This window comes from Phalacrocorax carbo, chromosome Z, assembly GCF_963921805.1.
Source record: "Phalacrocorax carbo chromosome Z, bPhaCar2.1, whole genome shotgun sequence".
NCBI lineage: Eukaryota > Metazoa > Chordata > Aves > Suliformes > Phalacrocoracidae > Phalacrocorax > Phalacrocorax carbo.
Window position 1 is genome coordinate 82104131 of NC_087548.1, and position 20704 is coordinate 82124834.

Sequence of the window (20704 nt, forward strand, 5' to 3'; positions counted from 1 at the left end):
AGTGAAATGAAAAGTGGTGTTATTCTTTCTGGGTACTGCTATAACAAATTTCCATGCTGAACACAGGTGAAATGGGAGACTGGCATTTAGAAGGTTATAGCAATCTCCTAAAGCAATGCTATCCAGCTGGAGACAAATATTCATTTATTTATTTATTTCTAAAAGCGGGGTTTTTTTTATCCAATAACATGAACACTGAAGAGTTACCTTTGCTTGATATTTAAGTATTATGATAATCATATCATCCATCATGGAGAAATTAAAAAAAAGAACTTTGCAAAAATTAATTGTTTACATTATGCAATTATTTTATCTCCCAAGCCTATGAAAAAGTTAAATAAATGCTAGTACTTCAGTGATAAATTCATGAGTGATCCCAGTGTGAACCAAAGTGAACATGTACCCTCTGTAAGGTTTGGGGTATTTTTTTGTTTTTTAATGATCTGCACCTTCAAGAGATCCAGCATTGTTCTTATCTAGCAGGGTTTATTAGCCTAAGCTTTAAATGTCCTTTTTTGTTTGTTTGTTTTGTTTTGTTGTTTCTGCGTAGGTTTCACTTTGGCTATTATCTCCCACCTTTTCTGCACCAGGTGTGCAATGTTTGCAGCTAAACTTCTCACTCACATGATGGTTGCTTGTTTGGGTACTCAGGTAAGAAAAAAGGATGAAGTCTTTAACTGTAAACTATGTAGATCTTTATTTTCCTTTTCCTCACTTCCATGGCCATGTCTGAACAGACCTTTTATTTTCCACAGTGTAAATATTTCTGAAAAATGTAAAATTTCAACATATGATACTTACTATTAATGCAATATTCATAATCCTGTGTTGGGAATTCAAGTGAAATGATACATTTTCTGAAAATATTTAGAGAAAACTTATAGATGATATCGCCACATGAGAAGTTAGTCCTGTATGTGGAATAATAAATGTTTTGATGATGGGGTATGTAATTGAGACAGAAGAGTTCCATCATTAACATCAGTATTTGTTAAATAGATTAATGTCAGTAATGAAAAATTCTGTGGGAAAGGTTTATTTTGAGTGGCAGATGGTGAAAGCTCTTTTGCACTCTAGGATTTGTAGGAAGGTATAGTTATGAAACGTTTAAATAATAGAAGAGACTAAACAGTAGAAACTCTTCCTAGTTCTCTCATACTGGTTCAAATAGCAGGTAATAGAATGTCAGCAAACTGAAGTACCATATGAAAGGAGTGTATTTCTCTCTGTCCTATAAAATATAACTTCCTCAGCTTTGGTACCTCCGGTGAAATGGAAAGCTATGAATAACCTCAAGTATCTTAAAATTACTTTATGGAAAGATTCCTTAAGAAAGACATTTTATGCACATTTTTAGTGCTATAAATATGATATTAATACAATTTAAGCATATTAGCCGGCAGGTATTTAGAGGAATGTGTTATAACAGGGAAACACTCTAGATAGTTGAAGCAGCCCTGTGTTACCTGTAAAAGTTTAGCGACTGGCACATCTCTCAGACAAGCTTTTGTATACTGCCATGGTTGGTATATAATGTCATTCATGTTACCTCATGATACAGTTCTTTGTTGTACAATGGAGTGCACTGATAATGTTCATCACACAACAGGACGTAAAATAGAAGAGAGAAGGAGCAGAAAAGGTCCTCACAGCACTTCTAGAGATCACTGGGTACCAGTAGGCTTTTTGCATCTTAGGGTGTAAAAGTATTTTGACATTTAGTTCTTGATTTTTGAAACACATACCTATGTTTGTTAATAGTTCTGTGTAGTTACACAGAAAGCTAGTTTGTTCCAGGGACCTGTAATGCGTGGTTACTAGCGTACAAATGTGCAGACTTAGTTCAGGACGCACACCTCATAACACGTGTAAGGACTTTCATATGGTAATGTGTCGATATTATACAAAACAAGACTACTGAGAGCTTTGCAGTGCATTTTACAGTGTAATGATAGATTTTGCAAAAGCCTCTACTTTTCTTTTGCAGAGAATGTTGAATTGTCTGTGTTCCCAGAATTGTTTGATATTTTGCATATAATGGAACTATCCTTATCCATGTTGCATTCTTTCTATCTCAAAAACTTTTCCATTTCTTTGGAAAGGAGTTGTATTTCCAGTACAGAGAATCTTGCTTCTTTTTACAGTTTCTTTTTCACAGAAGTCTTTTGGTTTTTTTCTATAAGGACTCCTTACCAGGTCTTTTGGACCCATTGAAACATCTTCATTTACACACAGAATCACACAGAATTATTGAGATAAGAAGGGGTCACTGGAGGTCATCTTGTCCTGTCCCAAGCAGGGACACGAAAAGCCAGTTGCCCAGGACTATGTCTAGATGGCTTTTGAATATTCCCAAAGATGGAGACTCCACAAGCTTGTTGGGCAACCTGTTCCAGTTCTCAGTCACCCTCACAGTAAAAAAAGTGTTTCCTGGTGTTCAGAGGGAAGCTGCTGTGCTCCAGCTTGTGCCTGTTGCCTCTGCTGCTATCACTGGGCACTGCTGCACAGAGCCTGGCTCTGTCCTCTATGCATCCTCCCTACAGGTATTTATATATTTTGATAAAATCTCCCTAAGCCTTCCGTTCTCCAGGCTGAACAGTCCCAGCTCTCTCAGCTTTTCCTCATAGTATAGATGCTCCATCGCTTACTTATCTTGGTGCCCCTTCATTGGACTCATACATTGTCCACTATGTCCCTGTCTCTCTTGTACTGGGGATAGAACTGGACACAATACTCCAGGTGTGGCCTCATCAGTGCTGAGCAGAGGGGAAGGATCACCTTCCTTGACCTGCTGGCAATGCTTTGCCTAATGCAGCCCAGGATGCCATCAGCCTCCTTTTCTACAAGGCCACATTGCTGGTTCATGTTCAATTTAGTGCCCACAAGCACGCCCAGGGCCGCTTCTGCCAAGCTTTTTTCGTCTGGATGACCTCCAGCATATATTGGTACATTCATTTAAGCAAAGTTAGTTTTGTTATTTTGACACTGATTACATAGTTAAAGTCATAGAATCATGGAATCATTTAGGTTGGAAAAGACCCTTAGTATCGAGTCCAACCAATAAGCTAGCACTGCCAAGTGCCTAAGTGCCACACCTAAGCATCTTTTAAATGCCTCCAGGGATGGTAACTCAACATGTCTCTTAAGTCTGTTGCGTACATTTAGAGCTACTCAGTAATTTTGGTTGGAGGCCACTTCTGAAAACTTTCTGATTTAAATCCCTGCTCAAAGCAAGCCCAGCTTAGGCCAGGTTGCTTAGGACCCTGTCCAGCCGAATTCTGAGCATCTTCAGCAATGGAGATCCCACAAGCTCTCTGGGCAACCTGGTCCAATGTTTGACTACCTATTGTGAAAATTGTCCCCGAATAGCTGGCTTAAATTCAGTTTGTTGCCACTTGTATCCATTGTCTCTCATGCTGTCAGTATGCATCAGCAGGAAGAGTTTGGCTCCCTTATTTCTAGGCATTTCTATGAGGTAATTTGTAACAGTGATAAGATTTCCCCTCCTCCCACACTCCCACTCTGTGCAGTCCCACACTGTGACTGCAGAGCCACAGGTCTTCTGTATATTTTGTTGTCTGAATATTGTGGTGGACCTTGGCTGAACTTGCTCTGGTGTGTCCAACACCTTCTGAACTGGAGACCCCAGCTGTGTCCAGATGTGGTCGCACAAGTGCGGGAACAGCAGGGAAGAATCACGTCCCTTTACCGTCAAACAGCAATATTAGGCTGCTTTGCAACAAGGCATACTGCCGACTCATGGTCAGCTTGCCATCCACTGGAAACCCAGGTGGTCTTCTGCAGGTCTGCTGGTGCCTCTTGGCCCCAGCCTGTGCTGTTACATGGTGTTACTCTGTCACCACCTGTACGACTTTGCATTTGCCTTTGTGAAACTTTGTCAGAACTCAGGCCATTTTTCCAGCCTGTTGAGTTTCCTTTAAACAGCAGCCTTACAAATCACCTGCACCCAGATTTTTGGGTCTTTCTCAAACTTCCAGTGTGTCCCTCAGTCCCATCATGTGTGCCCAGATGTTTTAAGTAGTATCAGCAACTGTATCTCAGCTCCTGAGGAGTGCCGCTAGCAACCAGACTCCAGTGGACTTCATACAGTTGATCACAACCCTTCGAGCCTCATGGTACAGATAATTTTCCACTCCGTAATCCACCTAACCAAAGCATGTCTCAGCCTTTTAATGATAATACTGCAAACACCACAGAAACCATGTCAAAGGCCTTGTGAAAGTTAAAGTAAATGAGATTTGATGCACTTGCCTAAGCTGGTCATCTCCTCATGGAAGGTGATGGGTTTAGTCAGACATGATTTTCCCTCCATAAATCTACAAAGGCTGTCAAAACCCACCTGGATGAAGTCCTGTGCCTCCTGCTCTGGGTGTGCCTGCTCAAGCAGGGGGGTTGGATGAGATGATCTCCAGAGGCCCCTTCCAGCCCCAGCCATGCTGGGATTCTGTGATCCTGTCCTTGCCCCACGTACAGCTTCCAGCTGGATTTACGCTATAACTGCCCTAGGGACTGTGGTCAGGCTGGTTGGTGTGTAGTTCAGAGGTTTTTTTTCCACCAATTTAATGATTCATCTCTATGCCCAAAAGTCAACCAGAAGGAAGGACAAATAAAAATAAACTGATGCTTCACCTGTACAAGAAGCACCTTCAAACATGTCATTCAAGGTCCGTTTTCATAACTGTCTATACCTGAAGTGAAGAGCTGAGGCCTAACTGCAAGTTCAAAGTTCTCAAAAACTAAAAATAAGTCATATTTCAAATAGTATCCCAAATCAGATTTTGTTGCACTTTGAGGCATTATTTGTGTGGCTTGCCTTGGTTCTCAGCTTTGGTCTCGTTATTACACAAGATATCTTCACTGTTACTTGGCTGCGTTCACTAACTACTCTGAATCTGGCACCAGTATTTGCACAGGACTTTGTAGTAACTTTGTACTACAGATGCTGCTAAGTCTGAGAATTGCATATTTATTTCTGAAGATAACACTGAACATGATTTCCCTGATTTACTGGCACGATTTTCATTCAAGGTCTAATCAAGCTGCTAAACTCCTGTTTCTCCATTCTCAGGCCAGTGCGGCAACTGCTTTACCGTAAAATAAATATCATGCTGTCACACACACACACTTGCCAAATAATGAATAGCCAGATCAGGTACAGCTATGGGAAATATTTCACTTGAATGACATATTCAATTGAAATTCAGTTTTCATGAAAGCAGTCTAAGTCAACTTATCTCCCAAATAGGTACCAAAATACCTAAACAAAGGCGTTTTTAAAGCTTGACACAAATGGGAACTAAAATGAAAAGTTGCTGCATTTTGTATTAAATGCGGCTTTAAATGTTATAAAGATATCACTTTTAAATTTTCATATACTGATGTGCAAGCATATTGTCAGAAGTACACCTAGCAGTTCATCTCTCTGACAGCTCCAGGTTTCGAGTAGTAACTCTGTTGTAATCTTGTAGGTTTTTCTCAAGGTTGGGCAGGAGCACAGGCATGGGCACGGGCATGGCTGGAGACCAGCTCAGGTAGAGACTGATGGCCTAGGGCTGAGCTTAAATAGAGCTGCTGGGCATAGGAGCACAGAGTGGTGGAGACTCCAGTTTGACTGGTCAGGACCATTAAGGTTTGTTAGTGCACTCAGTGCCCTGACATAAAGGCAGCTTCTCTGATATTTGCGTTGCTCTCTAGGAAGCATTTGAAGTATGAAGGGAGGGTTTGAATGTCTTTGGTTTTCAGTCTGTCTTCTCATAAGTGGAATAAATTTTGAGAATTAGTAAAACCAGATATAAAGAAAAACTATCTAAAAGGCATGTACTTCATGGGTGGAGAGGAGTTGGAATTGTTAATGCAGGAAAAGATTACAGAAAGTAATAGATTAAGAAGAATTTTCTACTACAGTTTCCTTCTTCATGTTCAAAAGTAGTACTGACATGTCAGATACTTCTGGCTACTGGAATACTGTGCTTTGTTCTAGCTGCTGAAGGACTTTGAAAGTCAGAAAGTTAACTTCAGCTTGGGCCCACAGGCTTTTCTGTCTGGTAGCTGTTCTTTGTTTAAATAGACTGCATTTAAACTTTTATATGAAATACTGTGTGGAATAATTCTTGAGAACAGTTCCATGTGGTGTGTAAATACAGTAATTTAGTTTAATTACAGAGATACTATTTTGAATGGTTCTAAGGCCTTTTGTTATTCATCCTTGACCCCTAAAATCCCTGGCTCTCCTGATCTCTTTCCCTTTTGCCATGCAATTATTCTGCAAGTTTAGAACAAAACTTCTGAAAGAGGATCTTAGCAGGGTAGCTGCTTGGCCGGTTAGCTAGCTTGGAGAGGAAGTAAAGGCATTTTGGCAGCAGCTGTTGAAGAAAAGAAAGTGGCTTTAAGGCAGAGTGAAAAGAGAGAGGATATGTTTGACAAGAGTGAACTGAACTACTGTGTTAACTGCTCTGAACAGCTGAAGGAAAATCTTTATACAGTCACTTGTGTTGTGATATGTTGGCATATGTTCTGCCTAGAGAGAGCTAGCCTGATTAGGAAGCCCAAGTTTAATGGAAGACCCTAAACAGGAGACGTTTGTGCAGCTATACCCACCTACGAGTATTTGGAGAGTACACATATGATTAGATATTAACAATACAATTCAAATTTTTGTGGTTTTGTGAACCAATGACTCTGTATAAAAGGAGCTATTTAAGACAGTTTTAACTGAGAACTCATTACATGCAAATCAACACTTAATAATTCCTAGTCTGAATACAAGGAAAATGCTAGTACTTTGCATTTTCATCTGGTAATATATAAGCAGTAGCAGACACTGGATTTGCACCTGTTAGATCTCAAACCATTCTAGAGAATGAAGGTAGCTGGTGCTTATGTGTGCAGTTATATTTTTATCAGAAAAAAAAATACTTAAGAAGCTTCTCAGGTTACCTCCCTTGCTTTATGCATACATGAATAATTAGTTTTCTTCTAACATCTACACTGGGTGTTTGTTAGGTTTGAAGTATTTTAATTCCTACCAGTGCACTAATTACTATTATCTGTAGGTGGCAGTCAAACCTTTTCAGCACATTGCTCAGAAATTTGCTTTTCCGAGGCTGTAACTGCTTTGTGGTTGCTCACAGTAATTCATTATGCTGTCACTGATGGGGAATGGTGATTCACGATATTCGACCTTCATTTCATTCTCAGTGTGTCTGGAGCTTCCAGCGTTAATGGAGCATTTGTAAAGCATTCAAGAATAGATGCTTCACCAAGTGTTTGGTGAAACTCATTGGAAAGACATGAAAGGCTAGATACTTCTAAAACATTTTTTTCTCTTTTCCATTCTGATATTTACTCAAAGAATCATGATGTTTCCAACAAACATCATTTCTTTCATCATCAGGTAGTCATAGTATTTTGTTTGTTTGTTTAACCAGCATGTTGTAAGGTCATGCAACAATAACTTAAATGCACAAAGGAAAAAAATATTGGGCTGAGATTTTCAGTTCTGGAGTAAATTTAGATGAAGGTTCGTGTATCTGGAAAATTAAAGTATAATGAGAACATACTTCACAGTGTCTCAATACAGACATACTACTGAATAAAATTCTTCATTTCAAAAAAACTATAAACCTAGATTATAATCTTAGTAAGAAGCATTGTTTATGGCTCCTCTGCTTTTGCCTGGGAATTCCCAGGCAGAAATACATGAATAAGCACTTTGTTCATGGCTTGTGCATGTGTACTGAGCTTGATGCATCTTGTCCACATTAAATTTCAGTGTGGACATGCAGGCTGTTTCTACAGCACGTGCTGAGTATTGCAAATGGCATGAGCATGTGCAAAGTTCTCCATTTAGATTTTTCATGTGTGCACTGCTGAGCTGCTCTGTATATGAGCAGTCGGCATTTCTCTGGAATATTTGCACATTCCCAACCTGCTTGCAGCAACAATTGTGTACATATGGCCTGCTAGTCTTCTGGTCAGTAATGCAACATTAAAGTCTAATAGTCAAATAGAAAAAAAAGGCATAGGGGGAACTGTGTCATCCTATTTTTGTCAAACAAAAAGTGTATATTTTCTAATTTAACCAGTCCTCAAGTTGCAATAACACTTAGCATCATCACCCATCACAGTAATATCTGTAATAATTACCAAGCTGGCAAGCCAAATGCATCCTACCGTTGTCTTTGATAGAAATGCATGATGAAGAATTACACTTACTGTGTTGAACTGTTTAAAAGCTGCGCATTATTCAACCTGAGCAGGAATACAAGCGTACACATCATTTATGATAACGATCCTAGTTTAAAAAATCATTAAACATTTATTTGAAAATTACAAACTGCAGCCTTGGTAGAACTGTTGTTTTATTATTTGGACTTACTCAGATTTGGAGGAAGATAAAAAACACTGTTCTGCCAGAACTAAGAAAAATTTTAAAGAAGTGACGAAATCTCCAAGAGGTGATGAAAGAGCAGGATATGAATGAGTGATCGTAGAGCCTGTAGCTTCTGCCATTGTATAAAAGTGAAACTTCTGCATTAACTGTGAAATGCTGCTTCTGCTGTGTTGGCGTTAAGCTTTTCTCTTCTATTCCAAACCAGGGGAATTCTCACTTTCCCCCCTACATAATATAGACTCAAAATAAAGTGTCATTTATACCTGGATGGGGGGAGTTTGCAAAGCATATTCCAGAAAAAGGTGGGTGGAGAGATCCTCTATACCATCCACCACAGGGGCAGCACGTGCTAGTGAGTGTTTGAGTGCCTGCCTCTCTCCTGGCAGTAGAGAAGCCTTCATGTCCATTCAGTCCCCCTTATGGTAAACCTGCTCTTTTTAGGCAGCTGATGGGAAACACTAATTAAAGGGCTGTTCCTGAAGAGGCTGTTCCTGAAGAAGTGTGGTGCAGAGCTTCACTAAACTCCATGTCCATATGAAATATGAAACTCTTAAGGCATAGGAAACAACAAATATTTTTATGCATTACTATACAGTTACAGCCCAGTTGCCCAGGGTGAGGGAAATTGCTTTATACCACCTACCTGTCTTTTAGGACAACTAGGCCTGAGATTTCCTCGCTCTGATTTCCTTGTTGTAACCTGGCAGCAGTAAATAATGCTAAATGTAGTACCATCAGCCCTTCATGAAGTTAAACAACCCACAAGGCTTGAGAGGGTACAGAGGAAACAAAAAAGAGCTGGACCCAGTGATCCAGAATGGATGCCCAGTCTAGAAATTCAGCTCCGTGTTAGTATGTTTTATCCTGTTACTCTTCAATGGAAAACATTTCAGTAAGAAGAATGATGAGTAGTAGGTGGTCTTCCTCCACCCTTAATGTCAGTGTTTCTGTCTTTGGGATAATAATGTCTAGAATTCTCATTTAGAGAAAGAGAGATTCTACAGGTGTTACTTAAAATAGAAAGTGGAAAAGATTTGCCCTTCTGGAAGAGGAATATTGCAACATGTTGAATAAAGCTGGACATTCTTTGTACTTTGGATTATTTGATGTCATTAAAGTGATCAGAACCTTTCTCAAATGAGTTCTCAGCCATTAACTCCCTAGGTGGGCTATCATAATGGCTGGATTTCTTAAGGATGTTATGCAATTTCTCTGTCCCTGCATTTAACACTAACAACTTGTGTTATGGCAATTGTAGAATATTCCTGCAATAAGCCAAGTTTCCATAGGGTGGGCAGATATTCCTGCTAAATCTTTTGATGTCATATTTCCTAATAAAGGAAGACAGCCCTTCCAATAATCATTTGATCTCTCAGGAATAAATACGTAAATATTCTTGGAAGTCCTGCTTACATTACTTTCACAGAGGCTGGGGTCACACTGAAGAGTCAGCACTAGGTTTCGATTGATACTGCATGATTTACTTAGTAGATCAAATATAAGAATGGCAATTATGTTTTTCAGCAACTCTGTCTGTATATGCATAATATAACGGCGAGGGGGGACTGTTACCATAAAACCGCAAGCAGTTCATTACCCTGATCACCTAAAGGTCATGCGAGGAAGTAGGAAGAGTAGCTTACCCACAGGATCATTACTGCAGCATCTCTCCATTTTTCCAGTAGAGGGAGGCATTTTGCCTGTGGACTTAGATCAGATGTCAAATTGCTGTGGCTCAGAGAGGCTTGATACAACCGTGATGTCATCTGCAGATACCTAAAGCTAAAGCTCAGGCAAAAGTAAAAGGCAATTCAGATGCTATAAGAGCGGATCTTTAAGTCTCAGTCTAGGGAGTGTGGAGATGTAGAAGCAGCTGAAATACCTCTATCCAATGGAAAGAGTGCAAGAAGTGCTGTAGTAGTCATGGCCAGGTAATGGAGAAATGAAGAAATAAATCTGAAATACTTATAAAATTTAAATTTTGTGTTACATTTTTTGATCAGCCAACACAGGATTTTGGTGTCTCACTGATAACTTACTGCTATGGCAGTACCCATATATTTCTGCTTCTACTATTCATAGGGATGATGTTACTTTACCACCCTTGTTCACTATTCTTATGTTGAGTCACCATGTAGTGTTAATGTGCAGGCTGTTAGTGTCTTCCTACAGATTATCTCCTCGTTGTTTGCCAAAACTCAGATATATGAGCAATACTATAGCATATGTTAGAATGCTGCTACATTATCTCACACCTCCTGTCCTCATTACAAACAGTCAAATGTTCTGTTTATCACTTTAATGTATAAGAATATGAGATTTCTATCAGCTAATGCCTTGCAGCTCTTTTTCATTATAGCCTATTTTTTCCCAACACCACAAACAGTTGGGGACCACACACGGAGAGGAATAGACAGCAACGTTCCCAGGTTCTGTTCATTGCTTTTCTCTGTGTCTTACTGTGAAGCAGGTTATACTGCTGCCTCTCTCTGCTTCATGCTTTCCATTGTCATTTTTCCACTCTTATTCCCACTTTCTGCCTCCTTCTTGCCTCTTCCTTTATTCTGTCCATTCATGTGTGCCATTCTGCTTTAATAAAAAGGTAGGTGTCTATTACTTCTCCTAATTAGAAAATGTCCCATTCCTTGTTTCCCTGCTAAAGGTGTTCCTCAGCCCTGTCATGATGGAGAGAAGAACCTCTGCAGTTGCCGTTACCCATACATTCAGGCCCTAGCAGCAGCTGTGCAGTCTTACTCTGAAGTTTCCAAAACATTCTTAACTTAGTTTATCTTTTGGAGGAAGAAATCTATAGGTTTTCATGAACAATAGTGCCTCAATGGTTTTCCTTTACAGCTAATTAAAATTATACTAACTGTTGAATGTTTAGCTTCTGTTTTTAATCCACCACTGTCACTTTGTTTGCATCCTTCCGTGTGCAGGAATATGTGCAAGAATATTTTAAAAAGGTCTTTTTGTCTCCATTTTTGGCAGTTTTCTCATGACCTACTTCTTCATATCTTCCAAGCAGCTAATGTTCCATAAATAGTAGATTAACAAGTCCTTTTCAGGACTTAATTGGATTAATTACTGGTATACATGAAACCAGAGCCTGACTGTGCCAGATTCATACAGCAAGTGTTGTTTTAAGCATATTGGGGTCCTGATTGCGTTTGAAAATAATTGAATAAGATTTTCATAAATACCAGCTTACAAATGATTCCAGTTAACTGTGATTAAATACACTTGTATAATTTTTGATAGTTTAATCAGCATACTATAGTAAAATGTTGTACACTGGTAGATGTGATTTTTTCCTATTGTTGTAAAGAAAGAGCCTTTTGAAAATGACATTTTGTGGATTTATAAGAATCAAAGTAACAGGTCGTAACACAAAGGCAAGACAGACTGTTCATTTTGGTTATTCTTTTATTGTCCTATGTAGGTCATGTCAGTATTTTGTGCTAAATAAAATATTATTTGAAATAATGACGCTAATACAAATGTAGATCTGAAAAGACTCTGATGAATGACCATGAAAATCATAAATGCTCGGAATGACATTGAATGATCAGTGAAATAATTAATGAAGAGTTTGGGCCATATATTAGCCAGAGGGAGAAACCAGAAACATAAATATATGTTCATGTGCAGAAAAAAACCAAAACTGGTCATGTTCAGTTGTGCAAAAAGGCTTAAAAACCATGATGGCTGATCACAGGCTATGCTATATTTCCATATTTCCATTCTATTGGGAATCTTTTTTTTTTGTATTAATGGATTTGGAAATTCAAGCAATCTAAAAGACTGCTTGCATAAGAGGGCCTCACGTAACAAGTTTGCAAAGTATGTCACCAGATACATCGCGTACTCCAACATATCACACAAAGCAGTTCAAACACACTGAGGTGCTATTTTAATGGGAAGCTAGTCACTGAAGAGACATCATATATAAAATTCTCCTCAGTTCTTTGTAAATTAATAGCTAAGCAGCTGGTGGGTAACCATTCGTTCAAAGAAAATGAAGGAACCAGGGAAAGCTCTTTTTGGAATGAGATAGATGAAAGAATAGAAACCAAGTTCTAAAACACAAGGCATGTGCATCAGTAGAAATTAATTTGTGTGGCTGGAACACTTTGCAGGGGATGATTGAATTTTATGTGTCTCTAGGAGATAAGAGAGTGGGGAATAAGCAACATGAGATAATTAACTACTATGTTTTACTTCACAGCTGGAATGGGCTGGGACTCTTCCCTTAGTCAGTAATTGTGGGTCAGCTGGCAAGAAGTAACTTGGAAAGCGCAGGAATTCAAAGTCTTAAGATTGTCTGTCTGTGAGTAAACAAACAGAATTGAATCAAATGAGAACACCCAGCCGTCTTATCATTTACCCAGGGATATGAAATGTCTGCTCCACCCAAAGCATAGATTTTCTGATGAAATGTGTTAGCCCCCACCCCAATATTAATCCCTGGTCCTTCCACAGGTAGTGTCCAAAGACTTACAGGATTTTATTGTGCCCTGCATCAGTTTTGGACAGATACTGCACTAGCCCATGGTCTGATAGAGAACTGCATGTTCCAGCCCGTCCAAGCATAGATCTTTCACTACTGTATAGTGAAGCCAGGGGACACAAAAATGTTTTCACTATGTTAACGAGGTCAAGAGGATCCTCCTTATGTGTGCTTTTAAAGTGATTGTTCTCTGTAGTGTCTAGGTCCAAAATTAGGAAAACTCAGCTTTGAAAGTAATTTAGGAAATAATTTCTCTTTTTGAGAAAAAAAAAAATCTAAAACAATAACTGAAGTCCTGGTTCATGATAGGTGGCCTTTTTATTTAATGTGTTCCCACAGTGAGAGCAAAGTTAGGAAGAGAGGGCTCAAGAAGTCATGCAATGTGAATGTGTCCCATGAAGATACATTAGTCCTCTAAATCTAACATACACATGTATTTTATCTTTCCACCGCCTCTTTCATAGGGGTGCATGACTTGACACAAATAAGTGGGAGGCAGACAGAGAAATATGTAGCTGAAAGGTGTAGATACAGAACTGTCTGTTCTAGGTAAATTCATGCTTAGAAGTGGTTCATACTTACTCCTATTTGTTACTTCTGAAGTACTTTAAAAATATTGAAGTAGTGCTTGAGAATGACCTGTGATCTAGGTACCGTAGTGGACTTCAGTTAGAGACCGACACACGAACATTTTTAAAAGGTCACCACGGGAGATAAAAGACTGAGCTCTATAACAAAATCCATCCTCACATTAAATCATGCTCTTTAATTGGTGCAGATCCTTGCAGTCCCTTACCTTGGAGCAGAGCTTTGGGTACGTGGGTGGTTAATGTGTTCCTAAATCCTTATCATGACGATTGCCAAGTCATTAATGCGTTGCGATACACAGAACCCTACCCTTTAACCTGCGAAAGGTCAAAGTGATGATATGTATTAATCTTTATATTTTGTATAAACATGTACCTTGCCTTCTACAGTATGCTTTAATACTTTGCAGCTCATTACTAACTTTTAGCTGAGATCAGACATGATTACAACTAATCACTTCAGGATGATTATTAGTTTGGGTCTCTCAGCTTCCCAACTTCAAAGAACAAAAGCTTTCAGGACATATTTTATAATAAATGCTATCTATTGTTAAAATATGTTTTGTTAATGTCAGAGTGGTTTCTTAAAGCCTTGCATAAATGTGGTTTCATTGGAAAAAGAATGGAATAGAAGCAAAAAAAGAAGTTGGATGAAATGGTGTTCACCATGTGGTTAGTAAGTCTAAAGCTTTTCAGCCCCCATTCTGTGGTACAAAATCCTACAAAATAGCGATGGAGAAGTCACATCTATCTTCTTCCACCTTTGTGAAATTTTTCTTCCATAATGTATTCTTGGTTGTGTTTATTTAATAGAGTTTTAAATGAATTTAGCTTTGATGTTTCTATCATTTAGACTCTAAGCTTTCTTTGTTCTGTGCCTGTATGCTCAGTGCTACTAAAAAGATATAATCGAAGGTGAATTAATCTTAATTGTACTAATAGATAATTCCTGACATAGGAAGCAAATGCAAGGCAATATTAACCCTCTCTTTAGAAGCATGAATGGAAAATGGGTCTTTTTATCACAAGCACAAATAAGAAGTAACTCCTTTGAAATCCAGTGATAGCTGTGGACTGAGCCTGAGCTGAGCTTGGTTTGCTCTGGCTGGGGGAGGAGTCACCGGGAATTTCCCACCAAACCCTCACTTTGTTGTTGCCAGGAAGATTTTTGTTCAGATTTATAGTGAACTTTTACTAAGATCACCCTAATTTACAGGTCTAGAAAGTATGCATTGTAAAATAATAAAATGTGATGAGACCTCTCTGAAGATATCTGATCACAGCTGTCAGTTTTAGCATCCTGCTGCAGTATGTGACACTCATCCACATGCACAGGGCTGTGGTAACTTTCACAGCATTTGCTAATGCTTTAGGCCTTTCAGGTTTAATTTTTTTATCTTTATACTGGCATCGTTCACTTTTGGAGGCAGAAACACAACAAGTATCATTTTGCCAATCTAAGCAGTCTGCCCAAAGGCGTGTATCATTCTTTCCTCCAGCTTTCACGATGGCAAGTGTCCTTACTAAGTTTCACAACAGGAAAATGCACCTTCAGAAACTTTCTTTGTCTGGAAATGTTGAGATTCACAGATGTTATTTGTGATCTTGATAAATGTCAGATTCCAGTAGATTATCTGTCTCACAAACGAAAAAAGAAGCAGTTTATTTTTCTAACCTCTGAAATTGCTGGCACGTTATCATCAAAACATTTTAATATTCTACAGGATTCTGCTAACATTTAGCTATGTATAACACAACAGTTGTCCCTTTTTCAAAATGAACTGCCTATTTAGTTAATATAGGTTTGCAGAACCAGGCATATTTTTTTGTAAAGCAAAAGCAAATTAACATGAGCTTTTATTTTTCATTAGTGCATTGCCTGCTTAATTAGTCTGTATACAGTTTGCTCACTTGAAACTTCATTAGTTTATGAAGTGCTGCACCGTTTGTGATGCTTATGATGTGCTCAGCATTATAAACAGAAATTTGAAGAAATAACTCATTTGAGGAATCCGTAGGATAAAGAATCCACTTTGCCTTTATCTTCAGCAGACATCTTTCCTGCTTGGTGTTTCCACTGAACATTGCATCATGTAACCGTTTCAGAATATTTAATCTTTTAAGTTGCTGAAGATTGTTGATTAAGAAAAATATATAGCAGATGACTCCAACTTCAGAGGCTGTCACTTGCTATCAGTGATGAAAATGGAAGTGTTGTAGCTTCACTTGGCTTATTTAATATTTCTCCACAATTTAGTCTTAAATTGACCACAAGATGTTGTAGTGATGCTGTCCTAACATGCACTGAATCAACTTGGGTGCTAGATAATCCTACATAGGTCTGTTACTTAGAGAATCTGGTATATAACACAGCTGTAGTCAAACACTGAGGGAACAACAAACTACAAAAAAGAAATGCTTTGTAAGACTTCATCTGGCACCACCCTAATTTTTGACCTACTATACAGGCAAAGTGTTGAAGAAGTTGTAGCTATAGGAGCTAGCTTTCAACTGAGGTCCAACATTCTGCTTTCAAATCTCAGATGATTTTACTACATTTATTTGAGGGAGAGAAGCATGATTTTTAAATAGGATTGTAGTTCTATAGAGTAAAATAAATGGGTAGAATCCCCATAATTTAATTTTCAGCATTTCTACTCTGAAACAAAGGGAGTTGGGATGTATTCTAAACTCAGACTTGACATTCTTCTTTCTAATATTGTTCCATGCCTGCTTGTCAAGAATTTCAACTAAGCATTGTAGATTATTTTCATCAAATGAAAGAAACAAATTCATGAGGTTAAGAATAGGCTCTTGTTTGATAATTACAAACTAATATGCTTTAAATAATCCAGCAAATTATGACCTGCCATTTACTCGCTAATAGAGTGGCTTTTATTAAGATAGAATGAGATAGATGGATTAATTGTGGTACATGCCCAAGAATAAATTGTTTGCTAGGTCACATTGTTAAACACAATTTTTAATATGGCCAGTGCTTTCTAACTAAGATTTGCAAAGCTTTGTGCAGTAGCTTCCTATGACAGACAGTACTGTTCAGAACAGTCAAGTATCACTGATAAATTTGGAAACTGTATTAGTCATCTCAGACTGTAAGTTCCCTTTCCTTTCCCTATCCTACTAAAACTTCCCTGCACAGCAGGTGGAAATCTGGAGACAAATATTTTCCTTATATTTTGTTTTTAGCCTCAGTCCAACTGTGTGTTCCATTCAATAGAATAATTGCATTCTCTTTGTTTATCATGAGCCGGCAGAATAATAGCAGTTGTGACACCCTCAGATGATACAGGATTTCTAAAACTAATTCTGTTTCTGTGTTTGGATTAATTTTTACTTGCTTATTTTTAAGTTTCCTTTTGGAATTATTGCCCTCAAAAAAACCAATATAATTTTAAAATCCAATAATAATATGCTTTATGTAGAGCAATTCCAGGATGTGTTTATTGTTGTCATACCCAAGAAATTCAGTTCCAAGCTTAATCCCGCTGCTAAGCTCTGGTTTGCTAACTTTCAGTCAGATAGAGTTCAATATTCACCCTGATCTGACTGTATTATTACAGTAGTAGCCTAAGGGGTATGCCCTGCCCTGAAAAGTTTGGTCTTTACAATATTTTGGGAATGGTAAAATGGAAAATATACTTAATAAGGGGAGCAATACGTTTACCGTCCCACTGAACAGATCATCAGTATGTAAAAAGCAAATGGATTTTATCCAAAGCCTGTTTCATCCTACAGGTGATGATGAACTTGGACAGGGCCCATGTAATTGCTTTTCATTCTATGTGATATTAACATATTCCCCCCATAACCATTTGGACTGTAAATATTGTAAAACTTTCTATGTTTCCCCAAAACGCCTATCCACTGGTGTTGATAATATAGCCATATTCTAGAGCATATTCCAGAACTTTGTTGGACTGTGTGGAATTTTTCATGTTCTTTTCTAGGTGAGGTTTTTTTCTTTCATTGTTTAAACATTGTTTAAAATCAGAGATACAGGGGAAAAATATGTTACTTGCTTAGTTAGAGACTGGGGCTAAACCGCAGCACAGTTGTCTCTATTTTTACTTCAGTTGCTAAAATATCCCTCTGAACTTTCATAGGTGTGGAGCCACAGGTGTGAAGTAGCATAAAGAATAAGTATGCTATTAATATGTCCTTCTGTTTTCATTGGAATTTTAGCAAGTCTGGAAGTCTCTTAAAAATAAGAAAAAGTTGTGTAGATCTACTTTATTATTTGCAAAAATTATTGTGTCCTCTCTTTTCAGAGCTGGCTGCCCCTTCCTCATGGTACTGAGGGTTCTTTCTCTCTAAGCCCAAGGAAAGAGCCTGCTATTTATTTATTTTAGAGGTTTGAGGTAGCCGGTGTTCTGCTTTGGCAGACTTTCTTATGTTGGTATAGTTCATCAAGGTAGGACTTTTGTGATTCTTAATCCACTTTGGGAATGGGGAGCTTTTTCCCCTGCGTGTGATAAGATTCTCGTCAAGTTTGGCCTTGTCTTTTTTTGTTATTGTTGTCTTCACACTTCTGTATAAAGTGATGAGAGTTGTGACTCCTTATATTTCTTGTCAGTGGGCCACTTCTTCTCTTTTTGAGTTTTTGCTGGTATTTGTTCAAAGAAGAAATCTGCGCGGTTCATTCTATTGCGTAGTTCTTCGGTCAGTGCTTAGTAGTATTTGATGTGACTTAAGCAGAGCTATGAACAGAGAGTGAGTGTGAACAAAATACAGCTGCTGAGTAGGTGTGCATCAAGGTAGAAATTAGCTTGTCATTGCTGGACAAATCATAGAATAGAGTCACAGAATAATTTGCCTTGGAGGGGAGCTCTAGGAACCACGTAGTCCAACTCCTTGTGCAAAGCTCCCCGTGCAAATGGCAGAATATACGGAGAACTGTGTGGTTTATATTTGATTCTGATCAATTATATACTTGGAAGTGATTAGTTTCTTCTAGTGTTTCTGGACAGATTTGAAATTCAGAACAGGATTTTGGAGCATTTTTTCTTAATATAACTCAGGTTGTCCCAAATTATAAATCAAAAGTTTCCCATTGAAATAGATCAGAATTAAACAATAGTCTAAATGCTCTAAATAGTCTAAATAATTCTAACCACCATTTGTTTTTCAAAATGCTACATTTAGTGTTTATGCTTGGAGGTGTGAATTGAGACTCTTCTGGTGGCTTAGCTCTGTAGAACATATTGTTGCCTGCTGAATTTTAGAAGAGACATGTATTTGGTTAATTTCAGCGGTTCCAGTGCAGGTATTTTATTGTGTGATAAGTAATTCTGAGTGATGTGTAGAGAAGATTCAGTCTTAATCACTTCTGTTTCAGAGATATGTGGTTTTAACTTAACAGTTTTACAGAATATAAAAACTTAAAGTTACCAAACACATTAGGTTTTTAATAATGTTTTCTAAGCTGTTTTCAAGCAATTCAAGCAAAATAACCAAACCAGGCTTTCTCTCACACTCTAATAAGCTGCCCAGAATAACTGTGTAGGTGTTTCTGTTTGAGATGCGCAGTGTCACCGTTTCCTGCTGAAGACCGAAACGCTGAAGGGCTGTGCTAGAGGTTCTTCTTGCAGAGCAGGTTTGACCAAAAGCAAAGCTACTGCATATCTCTCACAGAATCCTTTAGAAGCCTAATCTCCACCTTAATTTTTTTTCTAATCTGTTTCTCTTTCACGTGGTTGATGTGATCACTTGCTCCTCTCAAACTTAACTTTGATTTAGAATAGGGATCGAGATCAAGCAGTGTAGCGGAAGCTGACTTCCCATCAGAAGTGTCACACCTCATCTGAAATGAAGACCTTTTGATAGCTCATCTATATCCAACTTTTAAAGCCTGTTATGACCAAACAATTTTCTCTTATTTTACATAGAAAAGTGAAGAAAAGTGGTGCACCATGGTAGAGAAAAAATACTGCTTTTGTTTTTAAAAAAAACACTTTTAACAGCGAACAAGTGAAAAGAAATAATGTGCTTTATACATTGTGTTGAAGTTATAAATAGGATCAAGAATAACAACAGAAGACTTCTGATAAATCCAAGCGTGTACAGGAGAACTGAAGCTTCTGGTAGAATTGGCCACTCCTGAGGTGAACAGGAAGTAGACTCCAAACAGTTCTGTGAGAAACTAGAAAAAAGGAAACAATCCAGCCTTGCAGTCACTCAGTCCTGTTTGATTTACACCTGACTTCAGTTTACATGCGGCTGCCAAGTTATACAGGTTATATGCTGATGAAGTCTGTAGGGTCCACCTTGCTCTTCAGATCTGTGTCAGTAACTGCTCACAGGGATTGAAACTAACATTTTCTTTTGCAAATCTTTGTTGTAAACAACAACAAAAAGTTATTAGCATGGTTAGTAATTAATAAAATATGAGTTGAGAACAAGATTCCTCTTCCCATAATTAAACACAAATTTAATCACTGAAAAAGTCTACATCCTCAAAGTACTGGACTAACAAAATTGTACAGTAACCTGTGCTAGCATAGACTTTCTGCCCTGTGTTTTCTAGGTATTTTTTTTAGGCAGATACGGAGCTGCATGAGCACATCATGGAAGTTTTACCTTTCAGCAGCTGTTCCAGATGATGTAAAGGTTGTTCACAAAGGCTGGCTTCAGTTCAGTGAGCCTGACCTCCCCATGCTCCCTTCCTGTAGTGAGGTCTTCCTCAGCAACAGAGCGGTTGAGTTAGACTCCAGCTTTGAGTTGCTTTCTGGGGAGGTCTATCGCTCTTTCTTGTCTATCGTGAGATTATGATCACCAGGTTGAATTTAGCCTTTGTGAGTGGGTTTCTCCACTTCTCTTTAGAGGCGTCTTCATCCTGCTAGTATCAAAATGGAGCAGCACCTAATCAGCTTTCGGAGTGTTAAAGCATACACCTGCTCATGTCCATGAGCAGTAGTCACAAACTTGTCCAACAATAACAAATATTTTCCATTTTTTAACATTAATTCAGAATATGGGTGATGAAAATATTGTAGCTTCTAAAATTTTATAAGAAAACTAGATGCAGAGAGGTATAGAAAGGGAAACATAAGTGTTTATTTTTGCTTAGATGGTTACTTAAGTAGTCCAACCATATATTTTTTAACTAGACATCTAAAGATGGTCTAGCTATCTTGGATCAGTAGTTTAAATCTTACATAGAAATTATAGGGTAGA

General features: G+C 38.2%; 1 protein-coding gene across 1 annotated transcript in view; it reads left to right on the plus strand.

The window, feature by feature from the left end:
- ADGRV1 (adhesion G protein-coupled receptor V1) overlaps positions 1–20704 on the plus strand; it is a 285841-nt gene that overhangs the window by 135386 nt on the left and 129751 nt on the right. The window contains exon 85 of the mRNA XM_064439564.1: positions 551–651. Within this exon, the coding sequence (XP_064295634.1) occupies positions 551–651 (101 nt within the window). The remainder of the gene's footprint in view (positions 1–550; positions 652–20704) is intronic.